General features: G+C 48.2%; 1 protein-coding gene and 1 pseudogene across 2 annotated transcripts in view; both read right to left on the bottom strand.

The window, feature by feature from the left end:
- The window catches only part of Emilin2 (elastin microfibril interfacer 2), a 53703-nt gene extending 41531 nt beyond the window's left edge, over positions 1-12172 (bottom strand). Inside the window, exons 1-2 of one of the 2 annotated variants that reach the window (XM_048435934.3) lie at positions 11921-12172; positions 11321-11443 (exon numbers count right to left, since the gene is read on the bottom strand). In XM_048435934.3, the coding sequence (XP_048291891.3) occupies positions 11321-11443; positions 11921-12063 (266 nt within the window). In that variant the 5' untranslated portion in view covers positions 12064-12172. The remainder of the gene's footprint in view (positions 1-11320; positions 11444-11920) is intronic. The other variant, XM_048435924.3, reaches the window with a different exon arrangement.
- A 5696-nt stretch (positions 12173-17868) lies between these two features.
- On the bottom strand, positions 17869-18058 carry LOC148117611 (Nuclear RNase P; annotated as a pseudogene).
- Between the last annotated feature and the right edge of the window lie 1155 nt (positions 18059-19213).

Below are 19213 nucleotides of genomic sequence, written 5' to 3'. Positions count from 1 at the left end.
CAGCTCTGTCTCCTACTTGCTGACAGGGATGATGTGAGCTCAAAGCTTGCCGTGTGGCTTTTGCTCTTTGTCACCAGGTACTCTAACCCTCTGAAACTCTGAGCCAATTAAAGGCTTTCTTTTAGAAATTGCCTTGGTAATGGTGTTTTATCATAGCAATAGAAAAGTAACTAAGGGCAGGGAGGTGACGGCACACACCTTTAATCCCAGCACATGGGAGGCAGAGTTTGAAAAGCTAGCCTGGTCTGCAGAGAGAGCCAGGATTACACAGAGAAACCCTGTCTTGAACAAGCCAAAAAAAAAAAAAAAAAAAAAAAAAAAAAGCAGAAAATTGGCTGATGAGATGCCCAGTTGGTAATACTCCTGCTACCAAGACTGATGAGTTCCATCCCCAGGACCACATGGTGGAAGGAAAGAACGGATTCCTACAAGCTGTCTTCCTCCACAAGAATGCTGTGGCATACACACCCCAGAACATAATAAAAAGGAAAAATTGAGGGTCTGTCAGGATTAGTGACTTTCCAGTAATGATTTTGATGGGGGGCAGTTGGTTCAGAGAACAAGCAACAAATGCCTTTCTGGGCTCCCTCCTGTACCAAAGTAAGGGGGAGTTCTGGGGTGTGTCTTGAACTGGCTTTCCGCAGTGATGCAATGCGATGATATCGCCTCTGTTGCAAGGGCAGGCGGTGTTGCAATGCCTTGTGCTGACCCCTGAGTGCTGCTTCAGGACATCCCTCCAAGGCAGGAGACACCTGATGCTAAGCCAGGCCTGGACACCCCTACCCTGGCAGGCTGGACTGTTCGGAATATTAAGGAAGGACGCTGCTGCCTCCCTGCCAAAGTCCTTCAGCCAAGCAGCTTGTGTGAGGACCGGATGGAGACCTGCACTTAGCAGATGTGAGGCCTCCAGTTCCATCACCAGGAAAGAAAAGGAGGAAGAGCATGAGAGAGAGAGAGTGTGTGAGCAAGCCTCTGTCTGGAGCCAGGGAAAGGCTTTAGTGGAGACAAGCCTCCAACGAAGGGCTGGATTTCGTAACCACCCCCGCCCTGAGCTCTGTTGCAATCAGCATTAAGGCTCCCAACCTTCTTTGCCCAGTTACATGGAAAAGCCTCAGCTTGCAGAAAAACAAAGTGTTTCCCTCAGCTGAGGTTCAGGAGGCATTTATATGCCTTTATCTTATTATCCCTGTCTGACGCGCACAGTGAAACAACTTCCGGCTTGAAGGAAACTCTTAACATCTGTTTTTTGAGCCACAGTCTCTCTTTATGGTCTTGCCTGGCTATGTACAGTAAACTGGCCTTAAACTCATAGAGATCCACCTGCCCCAGCCTCCTGAGTGCTGGAAATTAAAGGCAGGCCTTTTGTAAGGGACCATGCTGAGCTAATCGCTACAAAGGGATACAAAGTTAAGCCCACAAAGTCCAGATATAGGGAACTGGGAAGCAGAGAAGTCACGAAGATCCCTTTCATGGAAATGCCCAAATTCGTTTCCTCTTCCGCAAATGCATAATGAACGACGCTGTCCTGAAAGGCTGACTCGCCAAAACGAGGTTTTAGGCGGACTCCCTCGTCTTTTAGTATTCTTAGGTGGGGAAAAAAAATAACAGCTGGGTTCTTCTAAGTGTCACACGCCAAAGAGTTTGCCTTCCACAGCGTTTTTGAACCAGGAGTTGGGGTTCAGCTAAACCCTCCCGCTTCCACTCACCCCCAGCACCTAGTGCTTCTTAAAATAAGAAAGGGACAAACGGTAGTGGCAAGTTTAATGCAATAGTTTGACCATTTTCCTGCAATGTGAACTGCTGTCACATCGAAAACTCCGATGGCTCCCTGGATTCCTCCCAGCACAACCACTCCTTGAAATTATTCTTTTTTTTTCCGGGGGGTGGGGTGGGGATGGGAGTCAAGCCAGGGTTTCTCTGTGTAGCCCTAGCTGTCCCGGAACTCACTCTGTAGACCAGGCTGACCTCAAACTCAGAGATCCGCCTGCCTCTGCCTCCTGAGTGCTGGGGTTAAAGGTGAGCGCTACCCCAGCCTGACAGTAACTACTCTGAACCTCATTGAAATGACACCATTTGATCAGCTGTTCACTATTAACGTTTATTCCAGGAAATCGCTTCTTTTTTTTTTAAAGATTTATTTATTCATGTCTGCAGGTCAGAGGAGGGCATCAGATCTCCTTACCATGGTTGCTGGGAATTGAACTCGGGACCTTTGGAAGAACAGTCAGTGCTCTTAACCTCTGAGCCATCTCCCCAGCCCCAAGGAAATCGCTTCTTGAAAGGACCAAAAGCAGTTAATTCTGGGACATTGAAAAAACAAAGTCACGCGAGCCATAAGTCAGGACACCGACAGACTCGAAGCAATCTGTATACCGGCAGTTTGTCGGCCCAAGGGTTAAATAAAACTCCTTCTGGGAGGAGGGCATGGCCGGTATACTCTGCACTGACAGCATTGTTTGCACTCAGCAATCACGCCATTTTCTCATTATCTCAGGTCACTGGGTTATTTCTCTATCTTTAGTACTCCAATCTTTCCTCCAACAACTCAGCGTGACCTTCAGCTCTCAAGCCTTCAAAGAGCACCACTCCTGAGGCGGCAGCATCTGGGCACATGGAGCCAATGCGTGTTCGCCGGGTGATCTGCCGGGAGCGCCTCACATTCTTGGGGCAGGGGGCTTTCAAAGTCCTCTCAGTTAGACCGGCTACCCTCATGTCGGCCTCCTCCCCACAACCCCCTGCCTTTTAGCCCTGAAAAATTTGTGCCTCAGCTGCTGGTGACTGACCGGTGTCTCACGGCATGGTGGGGAGGGTGGGTGGTATTTGGGAGCCCAGGCCAGCTGCCAGGTCTCCTATAGTCTTAGCCCATACATGTTGCCGTCCCACACGCTTGGACTGAAGTCACCAAGGGGAGCTTGATCTAGGTGCCCTATCAGTTCACAGCTCCCTACAGGCCGGCTACCCACACCCAGCTCCGTCCTGGCTACCTCAGTAGTTCAACTCAAGGACCACATGCTAACAGGTGGGAAAGATTAACATTTATTAATTTATTTACCAATAATTAACCATAAATTTATTAACCATAAATTAATGGTAAGAAAACGCATATTAACAGAAGCAACTGGGCTTCTTTTTTCCTTTTTCTTTTTGTTTTTTAAGGCCACGACTTCTATTTAAATTGTATTCATGATCTCCAAGATTAAAAAAAGTTAGGAAGGAAAACACAAAAGTTTGGCGTTTTGTTTTGCTGTGATGCTGGGAATTGAATTCAGGGCCGTACATGGTGAAGTTATTTTTCTGAGCCCCCGTGTCTGTCCTACCTACTCTCCTAGCTGAACTAGTAACAAGAATGAAAGAGTAACTATGGGAATATTCTGGAAAGAGTTTCCCAAACACAGCCACCTAGAAGGGAAAACAAACAAGAGGCGTGGAAGACAATTTTGAGTTCTATACGGAGGTACAGCCCCAAAGGGCTAGAGGATGGGTCTTCCCTGCCGCCAAAGGCTCCACAGCAGCTACGTGGCTTTCAGGTTTAAATGCTTGGTCTCTCTGCCGCCCTGGCAGGTGCCCTCTGATACCACCTCCGCCTTCAGCAGGTGATTTGATGTCCCTTCAGTGCTAAGGAGCAAGGCTCCAACCAGCCAGCTGTGTACAAAGTGTTTGTTTAAAAGGTGAAGGACTTGGATGAGATTCTGCTCCTGGGGATGCAGCGAGAGAAGCCGACTGGAGAAGATGTCGGCCCTTGGGGTTTTGTTTTAGCCTTAAGCATCCTGTACTTAAGAAGGGAAATAAAAAACCAACTATTTTTCCTGGCGAGGACTGGCCCTTAATAGACAACTTTCTTTCCAACTGGATGACCATCTGTTCCCTTTGGAATCTGAAGTTAGAAGTGTCTTGGAACTTGACCCAGAACCAACACCTGCTGGTGTACGTTTTCCCAGCAGCTACAGACTCTGAGTGTACCCCACCCAGGCCCCTCTTGGGGCTTATCTTCTTTTTTATATTTTCTTTTTCTCTTTTTGGTTTTTTAAGACAGGGTTTCTCTGTGTAGCTTTGGAGCCTGTCCTGGAACGTGCTCTGTAGACCAGGCTAGTCTCAAACTCACAGCCTCCCGAGTGCTGGGATTAAAGGTGTGCGCCACCACCACCCGGCTGGGATTTATCTTCCTAAGAGGGCTGATCCGGGGATGTAGTCAGTGGTAGAATACTGACCTAACCCGAGAAAGGCCCTGGGACCAATCCTTACAGAGAGGAGAGAGAGAGAAAGAGAGAGAGAACACTAATCTGGACAAGCATTGCTACAGAAGGAGAAATACAGAAAAGTCAGAAAGAAAGCTGGTAATGTCTCAGGCAGACAGGGAGTGGTGCAGCCCAAAGTTCAGGAGCTGAAGGCGTCGAGCAAGGACCTTTCCCAGCAGCCTGCCTAGGTCCCAATTCCTAGGCCCTTCTCACAGAGTTCTGCACAGCAGCCGCACGCCCCACACCACCCTCATCCCATTCTCATCAGAACAAAGACTTTCTATCCCACTCTGGCCTGTGGCCTCACGGAATGGGTGGTGAGACAGAGCAGCTACAGCACCCAGACACCGGGGCCAATGTCTGTCACGCTAGCACTCAGGAGACCAAGGGAGGAGGACCTCAAATATAAGGCCAGTCTAGGATACAAAGCAGCGGCAACAAAACCTGAACCAAGGGTCCGTCAGACGGCTCAGTGGTTAACAGCACAGGCTGCTCTTACAAAGGATCCAGGCTCAGTTCCCGGCACCCACCTGGCAGCTCCTGACTATCCATAACTCAAGTTCCCTCTTTTGGCTCTATGGACACCAGACACGAGGGCGGTGCGCATATACATTTGCAGGGAAAACACTCCCCCGCACATAAAAGAATAAATCTTTAAAAAGTCAGAGCGGCAGAACCCCTCAGCCGTCATGAGCATCCATGAATGGGTTCTCGGATTCCAGGCTGTAGAAATGCTTTAGGGCTGGCTAAGATGGCTCAGGAAGGTAAAGGAACTTGCCACCAACCCCGATGACCTTAGCTTAACCCTCAGTACCCACATGCAGGTTGAAAGGAGAGAACCACTTCCTCCAAGTTGGCTCTGATGTTGACACAGCGCTGTGGCACACAGTCACCCCCCTACACACACATACACACACCCCAGATAAATACATACAGTAAAGAAGGAAGGAAGGAGAAACTGGCCAAGGTAGGAATTCTCTCAGATCTTTGATTTGCTTCCTACCACTGCAGGAACCAAAGCCAGCAGCAGAGGGTACAGGTGACCACAATCGTTTCTTTAAGACAAAGGCCTGTGATGCAGGAGCTTACCCTCAGTGGTTCTGTCCTGGCTCTTCTGAACCTCACTCGAGCATCCCAAGCCAGGAAGCTGGAAATCCTCACTCCTCTATGACACCACAAGACTGCTCTGTAACATAAAGGCAGAAACTGCTTCCCAAATTTGAGGTGTAACCCCCTGGAGAAGCAAGTACTGCAGTCCTTGGGGAGTTTGCCAGAACAGGCCTCAAGTAACTGGATCCCTCAATAATAGACAGTGAGTTAGGCACCTAACTACAGTCCCTGAGAAGCCCGCACTCTAGCCAGGGCTAGACCAGGATCTACCTTAGTGTCCCTTACTGTGAGGCATCGATGACTATACTGCATCCACGGAGGATTTTCTGAAAGAGCAGTGTGTCACGACATTCTCCTTTGATGCCAGACTGGCAGAAACTGGGCAGAGGAACACTGACCCAGGCTGTGCTCTGGAATCAGAGTCCTCAGACCAGTTCTCAGCCCGTCACACACGGATCATCTAAACACTGGAAAATGCAGATATTTACATTATGATTCATAACAGTAGCAAAATCACAGTTGTGAAATAGCGATAAAAATAAATTTGTGGTTGGGGGTCAGCACAACCTAAGGAGCTCTATTAAAGGGCCGAAGGAAGCATTTGGAAGGTTGAGAACCGCTGCCTGAGACCCATGCTCCCACCTGCTTGTCAGCCTTGATCCTCGCTAATCTGTCCCGCAGACTGAGGTTTTACGGAGTGATTTTTTGTGTCCGGATCGGGCAGCATGGATGAAGCTGTAGTATTTGGAGATTAGTACTGCTTTTGTTTTGTTTCTTTAGTTGGCTTTTGTTGTTCGAATTCTGTGTATGTATGTGTGTTGTGCGGAGATAATGCACAGGAGTGCACTTGTGCTTGGAGGTCAGAAGAGAGTGCAGGGCCCTAGGGCAGAAGTTTCAGATGCTTGTGAGTCCAGCACAGGGATGGAGAACTGAATTGGGGTCCTCTGCAGCAGCGCTATGTACCCTTCACTGAACTGAACTGGGATGCTGTACAACAGCGCTATGTACCCATCACTGTTTGAGGCCATCTCATCAGATGGTTTTTATATTTTTGAAGTAGGGTCTCATATAGCCTAAGCTGGCCTCAAATTCCCAGGAATGGTCTTGAACTTCTGAACCTTCATCCTCCACCCTCCAAATGCACCACCACGCCTGCCTTGGCTCTAGCATTTGTTTGTGCCTTCCCCGCTGTGAGACCCAGACTCTAGACTCTGAGTGCAGAAGCATGTCATCTGTCATAATCTTCCCCCAGAACAGATGGGACTCAACAGTAGTTTCAATTCAGGCTTGCAACACCAACAGAAAGGCCAGCAGGGCTATGCACTATCTCAAAAGTCAAAGTTTGAAGGTCCAAACTACAGCTGAGGGCAAGAAGTAGACCATAAGCCCAGGGGTCCGCAATGACAGTTGCCACAGATACCCGTCTCTGAGTGTTTACAGCGACTTCATTCACAACAACACCAACAGAAGTAATGCAGACAGTCCCCGGATGGTCTAGGACCCCTGGAGTCTATCTGCAGCCATACAGTTTCAATGACAAGTACATTGCTTCCCCTAACAGTGAACTTGAACAGAGGTTGCCTGACCCAAATCCCCTTAAATGTCTACCCTCCTGCCCTTACAGAAAACAATATGTAAACCTCTAGCAAATGGAATAAGGCAACAACTACAAACGACAGATAGCAATCTCAGATGTCTCAACAACTAACAGCTATTGGTCTGGGAGGAGGTTCTGGAACTGTCCAGAATCACTGCCATGAAGCATGAAGATGGGGTGTCTAGTCCTGTCCAGAGGAGAAATACAGCCATTTTCTCCCAGCAGCCAACCAAACATGAGCACAAGCAGGAGGGGCTGTCTACACAGCAGGCCCTTCCTTCTCCAGTCCTGTCTGCCAGAGGGACCAGCGATGCACACATGCATGCACATGACACGTGGTGGGGTTGGGGCCAGAGGGACCAGCGATGCACACATATATACACAGGACACGTGGTGGGGCTAGACAGCAGGGATTACGAAGTTGAGGGAGTAGGAGGAGGCTGAGGTGCTGCGAGTCAATGCTCTGTACATTGTAAAGATTTGTCACTCATATTGGTTTAATCAAAGAACTCAAGAAATTGGACACCAAAAGATCACATAATCCAATAAAAAAAATGGAGTACAGACCTAAACAGAGAAATCTCAAGAGAGGAATCTAAAATGACTGAAAGACACTTAAGGAAATGTTCAACATCCTTAGTCATCAGAGAAATGCAAATCAAAACAACTCTGAGATTCCATCTTACACATGCAAGAATGGCCAAGGTCAAAATCACTGATGACAACTTATGCTGGAGAGGTTGTGGGGGAAAGGGAACACTCCTGCATTGCTGGTGGGAATGCAAGCTGGTATAACTCTTTTGGATGTCAGTGTGGTGATTTCTCAGAAAATTAGGAAACAACCTCCCTCAAAACCCAGCAATACCACTTTTGGGTGTATATCCAAAGGATGCTCAATCGTGCCACAAGGACATGTGCTCAACTATGTTCACAGAAGCTTTGTTTGTCATAGCCAGAGCCTGGAAATAACCTAAATGCCCCTCGACCAAAAAATGGATAAGGAAAATGTGGTCCATTTACACAATGGAGTACTACACAGCAGAAAAAAATAACAAGAGCTTAAATTTTGCAGGAAAACGGATGGAGCTAGAAAACATTATTTTGAGTGAGGTAACCCAGACACAGAAAGACAATTATCACATGTACTCACTCATAAGTGGTTTTTAAACATAAAGCAAAGAAAGCCAGCCTACAAACCACAATCCCAGAGAACTTAGACAACAATGTGGACACTAAGAGAGACTTGCATAGGTATGATCTACATGGGAAGTAGAAAGTATAAAAAGACAAGATCTCCTGAGTAAACTGGGAGCATGTGGACCTTGGGGAAGAGTTGAAGGGGTAAGGGAAGAGGCAGGGAGAGGAGCAGAGAAAAATATAGAGCTCAATAAATATCAATAAAAATGTATAAAAAATGCTGATTGGCCAGTAGCCAGGCAGGACTTACAGGCAGGGTCACCAAATGCAGAGGAAGTAAGATGAAAAAGCCTCACTGAGAAAAGGTACCAAGTCACGTGGCTAAACATAGATAAGAATTATGGATTAATTTAAGTTATGAGAGCTAGTTAATAATAAGCCTGAGCTAATATGCCAAAAAGTTTATAATTAGTATAATTCTCTATGTGTTTCTTTGGGACTGAATGGCTGTGGGACCAGGCAAGATAGAAACTTCCATCTACACTGAAACTGAGAAAGAAAAGACCTGGACGTGGATGTAGGTTCTGCTACTTTCTAATGGCTCTTGGGGGCTGCTATAAAAATAGAAAATACAGAGTGTGCAAGTCAACCTCAGTTCCAGGAACTTCACAGGAAGAATTCCATGTCCCTCAGATTCTCGTGTCTCCCAAAATGTGTTCCCAAAGTCAGCCTAGGACCAAGAAGGAGTCTTCCTAGGACCAAGTAAGAGTCCCAGATCTGAGGCGCAGAGGCGTGTGCCATCATGGCTGGTGTATGTAGTCCTGGCAATGAGTCCTGGCAATGGTTTTGCGCATGTCAAGCAAGTACTCTACCAACTGAACTACACTCCCAGCTCCAAATCATCTTTTAAACAAAAAGGAAAGCTGGGAGTGGTGTCTCATGTCTATAATTCCAGCACTCTAAAAGCCAAGGCACAATAACCTTGAGTTCAAGGCCAGCATGGTTAATACAGGGAGTTTCTACATAGCAACATAGCAAACCTTGCTTCAAAAAGCCAAATTTAAAAGCAAAACCACATTTACCACCAAGTATGGTGGTACATGGCTTTAATCGCAGCACTTCTGGAAGCAGAGACAGGCAGATATCTGAGTTTGAAGCCAGCCAAGATTACATAGTTAGACTCAGTCTCAAAAAACAAATTACCTTTAGAAATGCAAATTTCTATGTACATATTTATGTATTGTGCAGGCATGTTCTCGTGTGTGCGGGTATGTTCCCATGTATACAGATGTGTTCATTGTATGTGTAGGTATGTTCAGTGTGTTGCAGTGTGTTCAGTGTGTATGCACATGTGTGCAGTGTGTGTAGGGGTATTGAGTGCGTGGGCAGGTATGTTCGGTGTGTGTTCACATGTGTTCAGTGTGTGTGCACATGTGTGCATGTGTGTGCAGAGTGTATGTAGGTATGTTCAGTGTGTGCACATGTGTGCAGTGTGTGTATAGGTATGTTCAGAATATGTGCAGTGTGTTCAGTGTGTGCGCACATCTGTGCAGGTGTATGCAGTGTGTTCGGCGTGTGTGCACATGTGTGCAGTGTGTGTAGGTATGTTGAGTGTGTGTGTAGGTGTGTGCAGTGTGTGTGTAGGTGTGTGCAGGTATGTTCGGTGTGTGTTCACATGTGTGCAGACGCGGGTGTTTATGGAGGCAGAGATATCAGAATCAACTACTGCTCTACATCTTACTCTTGAGACAAGGTCTCTCGCTGAGCTAGGCTGGAAACAAGCAGGAAGCAGCCATCTTACTGTCCCCACCCCTCCACAGCACTGGGATTATCTGGAAGTCACCTTCCCCAGCTTTTTAAGTGGGTGCTGGGGATTCAAGCTCAGTTCCTCAAGATTGCGTAGCAAGTCACTGAGCCATGGTCCCACCCCATCTAACACCCCCATTTAAGTTTTACTTTTAATGAAAAATTTGTTTATCTCTGAATTGTCGTTAACATTATAGAAAAACAAAATATAGTTCTTGTATAAAATGAACGAAATTGCCTTGGCTGACAATTCAATTCTAATTTCAAGCAAAAATTCTACCAAATTGTGTTGAATATTCAGTTTGTGTTTTGGTTACAGTGTAAAAACCTGACTTGGTTCTCTTGTTGCCAGCAGCGGAGTGTGAGGTCTAAATCTCAATACAGGCTAATTTAAGGTTGTTCTTAGTCTTTGTGATGACCACGTGTTAGGAAGTAGAGACCGCCCTGTGTTTCCTCAAGTTTGTACAGCCTTCTTTTTTCCTCCCAGGAACTCCCAGGCCCTGTGGCTCCCCTAAGTAGCCTGGGTGGAACCCAGTGACCACCTCCTCCCTACGAGTCTTCAGTCTCCTCTGTCCCTGCCCCCTGAAGCAGCTCCCTGGAACACAAGCTCAGCCCGATTGTCAGAGCTGCCCGCCACTGACCATTCTGTGCAGTGCTGACAATATGCCCTAAGACAAACAGCTTATTCTTCCTGGAAACAATCCCTGCCATCACGTGTCCCCAACAGCCCTTTATCCACATCAGCCGTCTCCCGAGATCCGACTTCCACAAAAACTCAAAGACCTTTCTGATCACAATTGATACTTACAGATGTGTTTGCAGAATCTGTAGGCTAACGAATCATTTTCCCTCTGTTTCTGTTTTGTTTTGTTTTAGAAGCAAAGAGATGGTTAACTTTTCTGCTCATCTTCAAGACCATTCTATTCTGAGATCTCTACCCACTGAATCCACAAATCTAACTGGAGAAGAAAGGGAAGGGGTGTTCTAAAGCAAGCTGGGAGGTTTAGTTTAAAAAAAAAAAACTGAAGAGGATTGCTGGGATAAAACTCATCTACATCAGAACACCAAGCAGTCAAACCTCTCAGCTAATCCTTCACCGAAAACATTTTAGAATCCTTCATGCGCCCCAGAACATACAATATGGATCTAATTACATTCAGCTGCCTTATGTTAGTAATAAAATTGAAAGAGAGAGAGAGATGGGGGTAGGGGCTTTGTTCATCCTCCTCTGTGGCCTGGAGAATCACCCAAATTTTGCGCATCCTCAAGGCTCCCACAGAACAGCACACTCTTAAATAGCCCAGCGTTGCTGGTAGCTGGCGCAGCTCTCAGACTTTATAAGGATTTGTAGAGGGTCTGGAAGAAATTTCCACAAGGGCCGGAGCCCAGCGCCCCAGCTCACCCACCCTTTCGGCCCTCGAGCTCCAGGACTTACACCAGAGCAGACGGACAGGGCATCTGGTTCCAGGGACAGTTGTACTGAGCCTGAATAAAACTCTCGCTTCCTTCCTGCACTGTGCAGCTCACATTCTTAGTCGCGATGTAGGCGCACCAGTTCCTGAGGTTGAGAGAGAAGAGTTGGGTAAACTTTGGAGAACAATGAGACATTGGTGGAGGGGGGGGGGGACGGACGGACGGAGGGACTAACGGATGGACAGATGGACAAAAGAGCAGACCCAGCAAGTTAAGAGTCACCCGCTCCGAAGGCTGGAGCGTGCCAAAGCCGCCACCCCAGGGTGCCTCTTTAAGTCTTTGGAGTATCAAAGAAGATCCCCCACACCCCGCGCACTCCAGGAAGTGTTGGGGTTCAGCAGGGCACTACCCTACTACCCTGATCCGCTTCAGGATGCTCGAGGCACCTGGTGGGGAGCACATGGTCATCCCAGGGTGGTGACGCCCCAAAACCCATAAAGATCTCTCTGCTGCTGGCCGTCGCCATTGGCAGGAAAACTCCAGAGCCTGCAAGCGGATTCGGAAGGGACCGGCAGGGACGCTGGACTTGGACTGGAGGCGAGCAGAAGGGGCGCGCACTTACTTGCTCCTGGCGCTGGGCCGCGCGTGGTACCCAGGCTGCGAGCTCGCGTGGCACAGCCCCGCGCCGCCCAGGGCCAGCAGGACCAGCAGGACCCGCTCCCAGTTGCAGGGTGCGCGGGGTCGGAGCGGGGTTGCCTGCCACATCTTGCGCCCTACAAGGCTGTAGATTGCGGGGCAGCGGACCGGGCAGCGGCTCGGGCGCTCAGCTGCCCCTCCGGTTCCTTGCCCCACGCCTCCGCACTGGCCGCTCCGTGGTCCCTCAATGACGCACAGGTCCCCCCGGGTGCCGCCCTCTTTATTTCACTTCCCTCTCAGAAACGTGACTCTTCCCTGCACCGTCTCTCGGCCCTTCGACTCCCCGCAGGGGGTTGAGGGGAAAGAGCCAAAGGGTTAGGCACAGGGTTCTCGATTACAGAATTTCCAATTACTTATTCCTTTGGTCCCTTCCCAGCCGCCAGCACCCCGCCTCTCACCTTCCAAGCCAGGCGCCCCCAGGCCCTCCGGAAGTGCAGTGAGCTTGGACAGTCCCAACCTAGACCCCCGGGGCCTCCCTCCGGCAGAGAGCCCAGGATCGCTCCATCAGTTCCCCGGAGGACCTAAGCGGGGGACTCGGTTTGGATTTCTTTCTCTGAGGCCACACTGCCACCTTCCCAACAACCATTAAGGACTTGGGGGATAGTTAAGTGCGCAGGAGCTCACCCCCGTGCGCGCCTTGAACTTTCCGAAGGTTCGGGCTGCAGTCAGGCAGGGGCCTCTGCAGCTGGTCTCCCTGCAGCAGCAAACTGTCACGTGCTACTCCAGTGTTTGAAAGGTAATGACCTGCTTGCGCGTCTCTCTGTCAGTATTAAAGGCAGATGGGTTAGTCCATTAAAAACAACAACAACAAAACTGTGCAAACATGAAGACATGAGTTCGGATCCCCTGGCACTCACACAAAAAGCTAGGCAAGGTGTCACAAATCTGTAATCCCAGAGCTAAGGATCACTGATAGACCCTGTCTCAAAAACATTAGACAGACATGGACTAGAGGAAACTCATCAACCTCTGACCCTCCCCGACCCCACACATGTGTGGAAGAAACTTCTTTCTTTCTTTTTTTTTTTAAGGCTATTTACTATACTAGTGTCTTGTCTTTGAATAGTTCGGACACTGCTGGTGCTTTCCTCCCTCCGTCCCCTCCAGCCCTCCCTTTCATCTTTCCCTCCTTCCTCTTTCATGTTTTTTGCCTAATCAAAAATTACAGGAGTCTCTGCCAATTTTTTTATTTTAGCTTGAAGTAACGACACAGAGAGTGTGATAAGGTCAGCTGCCTCAGGGTGTGGCGGTCCACTTAGGAAGCTGCAGCAGGAGAATCACCTCAAGAGGCTAGTCTGGTCTACATACAGCACCACAAGGTGAGGTATTCTAGCGGTATAGAGGGAGTTCTTTGAGATTGTTGCTGCTCCTACAAACCCTGGTTGGCAGGCAGGCTCTGCGCAGTACCTGTGAGCTAACAGGACACTGTTGGCTTTGAGGGAGGGACCAGTAAACGCGACTATGTTTTAACATAACTAAGCAAAACCACTGGTTGCTTCTCAAATGCTTTGCTTAGATTGCTTCCTTGGGTCTTTTGATTTGTAAATCAAAGAAAGAAAATTCCGAAAGTAGCAAACTGTACCATATGAGGACATAATCCGTTCATGAACTTTCTCAGGGGAAGATTATGCAAATCACGGACTGAAGTCATCCAGCCTTCAAAAGAACCACGCTGGGGAAGAAGTAACAGAGATGAAAGGCTGTCCTGTGTAAGGCGATCTGTGTGACTTCCCTGTCACTCCTGGTCTAACCTCCGTTCTGTCACTGGGTGTCATGGGGTCATAGAGGTCTAGAAATGGAAACTGAGTAAAGGGATGATTAGGAGGCGACTCACAAATTATGGTCATCTACCACTTCCTTTTTTAAAAAAAATTAAGAAGAATTAACTTTTATTAAGAGACTTATGCATATGGATGCTTGTTTAGACTTGTGTACATGAGTTCAGTAGCTGGGAGCAAGTCATGAGGGTGTCAGAGCCCCTGGAGCTGGAGGTACAGGTCACTGGGAGCCTCAAGATGTGGGAGCTAGGAGACATCCTTAGGTCCTCCGCTCCTAATCCTGAGCCAACTCTCCAGCCCCGACATGTGTGTGTGTGCTTGCACGTAGATTTACATAAGTAGATTGCACTGTATATCATAAGTAATCTGGAGCTAACTGAATTGTATGGGAACAGTTGTTCAGGTTATAGGCAAATGTCTTGCCATTTTACATAGGGCTTTTGAGCACTCAAAGATTTTAGCAGCCTCAAGAGTAGTGGAAGCAATCCCCAAGAAAGACCACAAGAGACAACTGTATTTGATCAGCAAAACAATGATGCTTCTCAGTAGATACGTTTATCCTGAGTAGCAGTTGTATGCTAGGCTTTATGTTTGATTGGTTTGATTTTTGAGACTGAGTCCGATTATGAAGTTCAGGTTGTCTTTGAACCCATGACTTCAGCTTCCATCACTGGAATTATAGGCTTGTGGCAACATACCTGGCTATTGTGGGATCTGTTACATGCTAGGTATTGTGACAAACCTACTGGTTTCCATGAGGAAGTCCAAACTGCCAAGGTTTAATCTTTACCAGAGGTTCCAGGCGATTCCTGTGCCCTGGAGAGAGTGAGTAGCTAAGCACACAGTCAATGAGTATGCCAGTGTTCATCACTCAGGTTTCTCTAGACAGAGGCCCTGAACACCTGGCCTAGGACCTCTCCAAGAAGACTCAGCACTCAATAGGTTAGCAAGGGCCAGCTTCCGTTTTCTTTCAGTTAGTCAAGAGAATGCCACAAACTCAGGAGTCGAAAGACCTTCCACAAGAAACAGAGCTTTGTGTGGAGGGAGGGTTTAAGCGCCTTAAGAAACAAAGCAATTAGGCAGATCATCCACAGAAGTCATAACATAAATACAGTGGGCAGAGTATTGCAAGTTTGGGTTCTGGTACTCTCTGCCAATGGCTCTGAGTGTTCGAAACCCAGTTTACTATACCAGCAGGATGGGGTTTGAACTTCTCTTGAGCTTTAAGATGAAAGCTCCCCATAGGAACCTGCACCTTTGGTTGGTATGATCCATTTACCCAAAGCAAAAGCTAACAGGAATTTTCTTTTGTGGTAGTGATGTTGGGCCTCATCCATGTGAAGCAAGCACTTCACCAGTTGCATCCCCAGCTCTAAAAATAAATATGAAACAGCTTCGCCAAACCCATTCTTGCCTAGGGCAAAACAGTGTCTTCTGGACATGGCAGAACCATTGAACTCATGACATCACAACAGCTGCTGTGGCTGCCTGTACAAGACCTGCAAAGATGAAACCAGCCAACAGTGCAGCAGGGAGCAGGAAGAGGTGCGTGAACCCACCAGTCAGTAGTGCAGCAGGGAGCAGCCGAGGAACTGCTGTCAGCTGATGGCTTCTGGGAGAAGGAGAGTCAGCTTTCTGTAAAGGTGTTCAAGAATATATACTTCCAGGATAGCCAAGGCTACACAGAGAAACCCTGTCTCAAAAGAAGGAAGGAAGGAAGGAAAGAAAGAAGAAAGGGAGGGAGGGAGGGAGGAAGAAAGGAAAGAGCTGACTGGTGTTAGTGCACACTGTTAATCCAAACACGCGGGAGACGGAGGCAGGTGGAGCTCTGTGAGTTCGAGGCCAGCCTGTTCTACAAAGTGAGTTCCAGGCCAGCCAGAGCCATTAGAGAAAACCTGTCTTGAAAGAAGAAAAAAATCCCTAAATAAATAAAATGAAATGAGACACTCATCGGGTCTATGTTTGGGAACAGGCTGTGGAAGCAGAGAGCCTGCCAGACGTCCCCCAGCAAACCCAGACACTCATCTGCTTGGGAGAAGGAGGTGGAAGAGGATCACTCCAACAACAACAGGCTGGTACACTCCTCACCATCTCATCCTATCCCAGGCATCAGAGCCTGGGACACTTAATGAGATGAACTGATTTGTACATATGCTATGGTTAAGAGTTTCAAGCTCCTGGGCTCCCAGATCTGTTTCTTTATGTTTATAGAACTCAATATTGTTTGGTTTTGTTTTTTATCTGAATTTCTTGGTTTTCTTGATTGGTGTCATTTCTGTGGGTTTTTTTTTTTTTGCTCTGCTTGTCTAATGATGGGAAGATAGGTCCTTGAAGACTACATAGCAAAGAAGAAACTTTAACTTTAAAAGATGTATTAAGGGTGTGTGCCCTCATGTAATTTACACTGTTCCCTGAGAAATTCAAGTAATGAGAAGCTGAAAAGAGGAAAAATATGTGTCGTTCATGCAATGGAGTTAGCATCCCATTCATCCTCACCTACTTTGCAAAGTGAAGTCTCCATTCTCAGTTTTCCTCCTCTGTATGTGGGGGATTCGTGATCATATGCAAAGCCAGAGTGAACAGAGTGAATATCAGACAGTGGAGCACATTTGTGACAAGGTCTAGGGACTTTAACATTCTTTTTTTATTTTTAATGTCAACGAAATGATAAAGCCAACCACCTTTGCAAACAAGAGGTATGAAAAGCATGTCCATACTTGCGGGGCGCCATCCTGTCCAGCAGGAATGAACCCCACCAAAAACGAGAATTCCTTCTCTGGTCACATCTTTATTTGGAGCATTCCCTTGAGGAAAATTGGGGGAAGGGACGATAGAGCAGGGGCGAGAGAAAGCTTAGAGAGAGAGCGTTGGGCCCCGAGGCAGCTGCTTTTAAACGGTGGAGCAGCTTGAACGCTGTCCTGATTGGTTAATGCCATTCTGCTGGTCTGAGCATGTGCAAGCAAGGGTGCAGGCAGGGGTGCTCAGCCCCACATGGCTACCTCCAAACTGCAGGACCACCTGTGACTCCAGGTGGCTCCCAACATCTCCCCCTAATTATTGTCTTTAAGAGCAATAAGGCAAAACTATTTTCCAATCTGGTCCCCACCTAGACGCAGCATGCCAAGGATATCTGCTCCCACCCATCCCCAAGGAGGGAAAAGGCAAAATAGAGTCAGAGATAAGAGGTTGCACAGGGTGTTGCTCAAGTCGATGTTGTGAAACAGCTGCTCTTGGCACTGCCCAGAAGGTCATCTCTGCTGCCTCCGCATGAATCTTCCACAGCAGGACACTCAGCATCCATTGGGTCATCTTCTTTATCTCTCTGGTCGGTCTCGCTGGCATCCAGATGTATGTCAGCATTCCTAGAAAAACATAAACAAAACTCTCCTCCCAAATTAACATTTAAGAGTACTAAAAACTCTCAGTGTAAAAATTCAGCACAATCAGTACTGGAAGTAGGCTGGTTTTGAACTTAGAGACTTGCAGGTCTCTGTTTCAAAAAGCAAATCTTGTTTGCCTGTACCAGCAAAATTTTGAATTAAAAATTAAGTGTAAAGAATGCAAGGGAAATCCTTTCTCTGGGGGAAGCTGTCACTGGTAGTCTAGTCCCCCTCTATTGTTTAAAAACCAAAGCAGTTGTCACTGGGAATTGAACTCAGGACCTTTGGAAGAGCAGTCAGTGCTCCTAACCTCTGAGCCATCTCTCCAGCTCCCCTATTCAGATGAAAAAACCTCTAGGTAGCATTTGTTTAATTCCAGCTGTTGCCTCAGGCAATAGGTCCGCCTTTCTTTGTTACCTAGGATACGGTAACCAGGTAAACACGCCTTTATTATGATAATCACGACCAGTTCTTTGAGGGAGAGTGGGCGTAGACCATCGATTTGGCTACTTCCTGCTGACGAAGGGACGTTGTTTGGGGGATAAATGTTTTTATCTGACTGAATTCTTGGCGACAAATGTTCTTATCTGACTAAATTCTTGGCGACCTTGGCTGAGGGCGGCAGCAGCGGAGGGCGGCGGCTGCCACAGCTCCGCCTTTGAGGCCCCTTATGGCGCGCTCCGCATGGCCCCGCCCCGGGCCGTGCGCGGCTCGCCGGTTCACCTCAGGCAATGAACTCGCACCGCCGGCTGTGAGCCTTTTCCAAGCTCCGGCGAGGGGGGGCATCCGCCCACCCGTGGAGGGGCTTCTCCTGCCCTGTCCGCCCGCGCGCAGAGCCCCGTTCTCTGGGAACTCACCTCCCCGCTCGCCCATGTTGCTATGGAAACACAGTTTTTCCGCAGAGCCGATTCAGCTCCTCTCTGCCTTCTATGGCGCCGCTGCTCACCATGCAGCTTCCGCCTCAGTCAGGCGAGTCCGCTCAGGTGTTGAAAAAGTCCTCCAAAAACCATAGCCCCGCCAGAAGGCCTCTGATGTCACATGGACTTTAGCCCGCCCGCGACCTGGCTATTCGCAGGCCTCTGCGGACTCCAGCAAATTTCCCGCCAGCAACTGGTTAGCATGGCCACGCCTCCCGAACGAGCTAGCACTGGAGAGTGCAATTTTGCGTCTCCCTCCTGAGTAGCTGGGATTACAGGTGTGCACCACCGTGCCTGGCCCACTTCCGTGTTTTTAATCAGGCATTACCGCTCAAAGGCGGGCCGGCTGCCGCCAGCACTCTCAGCACGATCAAGCAGCTTGTCTTTCTCAGTCAAAAATTAAAGTTTTTTGTACGTGAGAGCCAGAGACTGAGCTCTCTTAACAAAATTAGGCGAAAATCACCTCCAAAAGCTCTGTGGCTCTTTAAGAATAGGGAAGGCAGTCTTCGAACACGATCAAACTCGCCTCCCTACGAGACTGTTGCCCCGAGTCTCTTATCAGCGAGTACGCACGGAGGAAGCCGCGGATCTCCCAACCGTAAACCTCGCCCTTTTTGCTGCTGTTTACATTCCTCCTGCACTGAACTTAAGGGATTTTTCTTCCCCGTTGCTTTTTGTACCTTCTTTCAGATACCTTAACTTTGATTTTTTTTTTTCTTTTCTATTTTAGGCCTATCCTTTGAAATTCCTTTTTACATTTCTTTTCCTCCCCTTTCTGGGGATTTCAACCGACGTCATTCACCGCTCCACGTTCTCAGAGTTCTGAAATTCAAGGCTCTCTGTGCTGGTGTCTGATTTCGGGCTTTCAGCGCGTTGTTGGGCGCTTCCTTCTCAGGGTCCCCCGGCGTAGTTGTCAGGGTCCCTCAGCGTCCCGGGTTTCGGCACCAGTTGCGGGGCGCCATCCTGTCCAGCAGGAATGAACCCCACCAAAAACGAGAATTCCTTCTCTGGTCACATCTTTATTTGGAGCATTCCCTTGAGGAAAATTGGGGGAAGGGACGATAGAGCAGGGGCGAGAGAAAGCTTAGAGAGAGAGCGTTGGGCCCCGAGGCAGCTGCTTTTAAACGGTGGAGCAGCTTGAACG

This window comes from Myodes glareolus, chromosome 27, assembly GCF_982192425.1.
Source record: "Myodes glareolus chromosome 27, mMyoGla1.1, whole genome shotgun sequence".
NCBI lineage: Eukaryota > Metazoa > Chordata > Mammalia > Rodentia > Cricetidae > Myodes > Myodes glareolus.
This window is presented reverse-complemented; position numbering and strand designations above follow the sequence as displayed.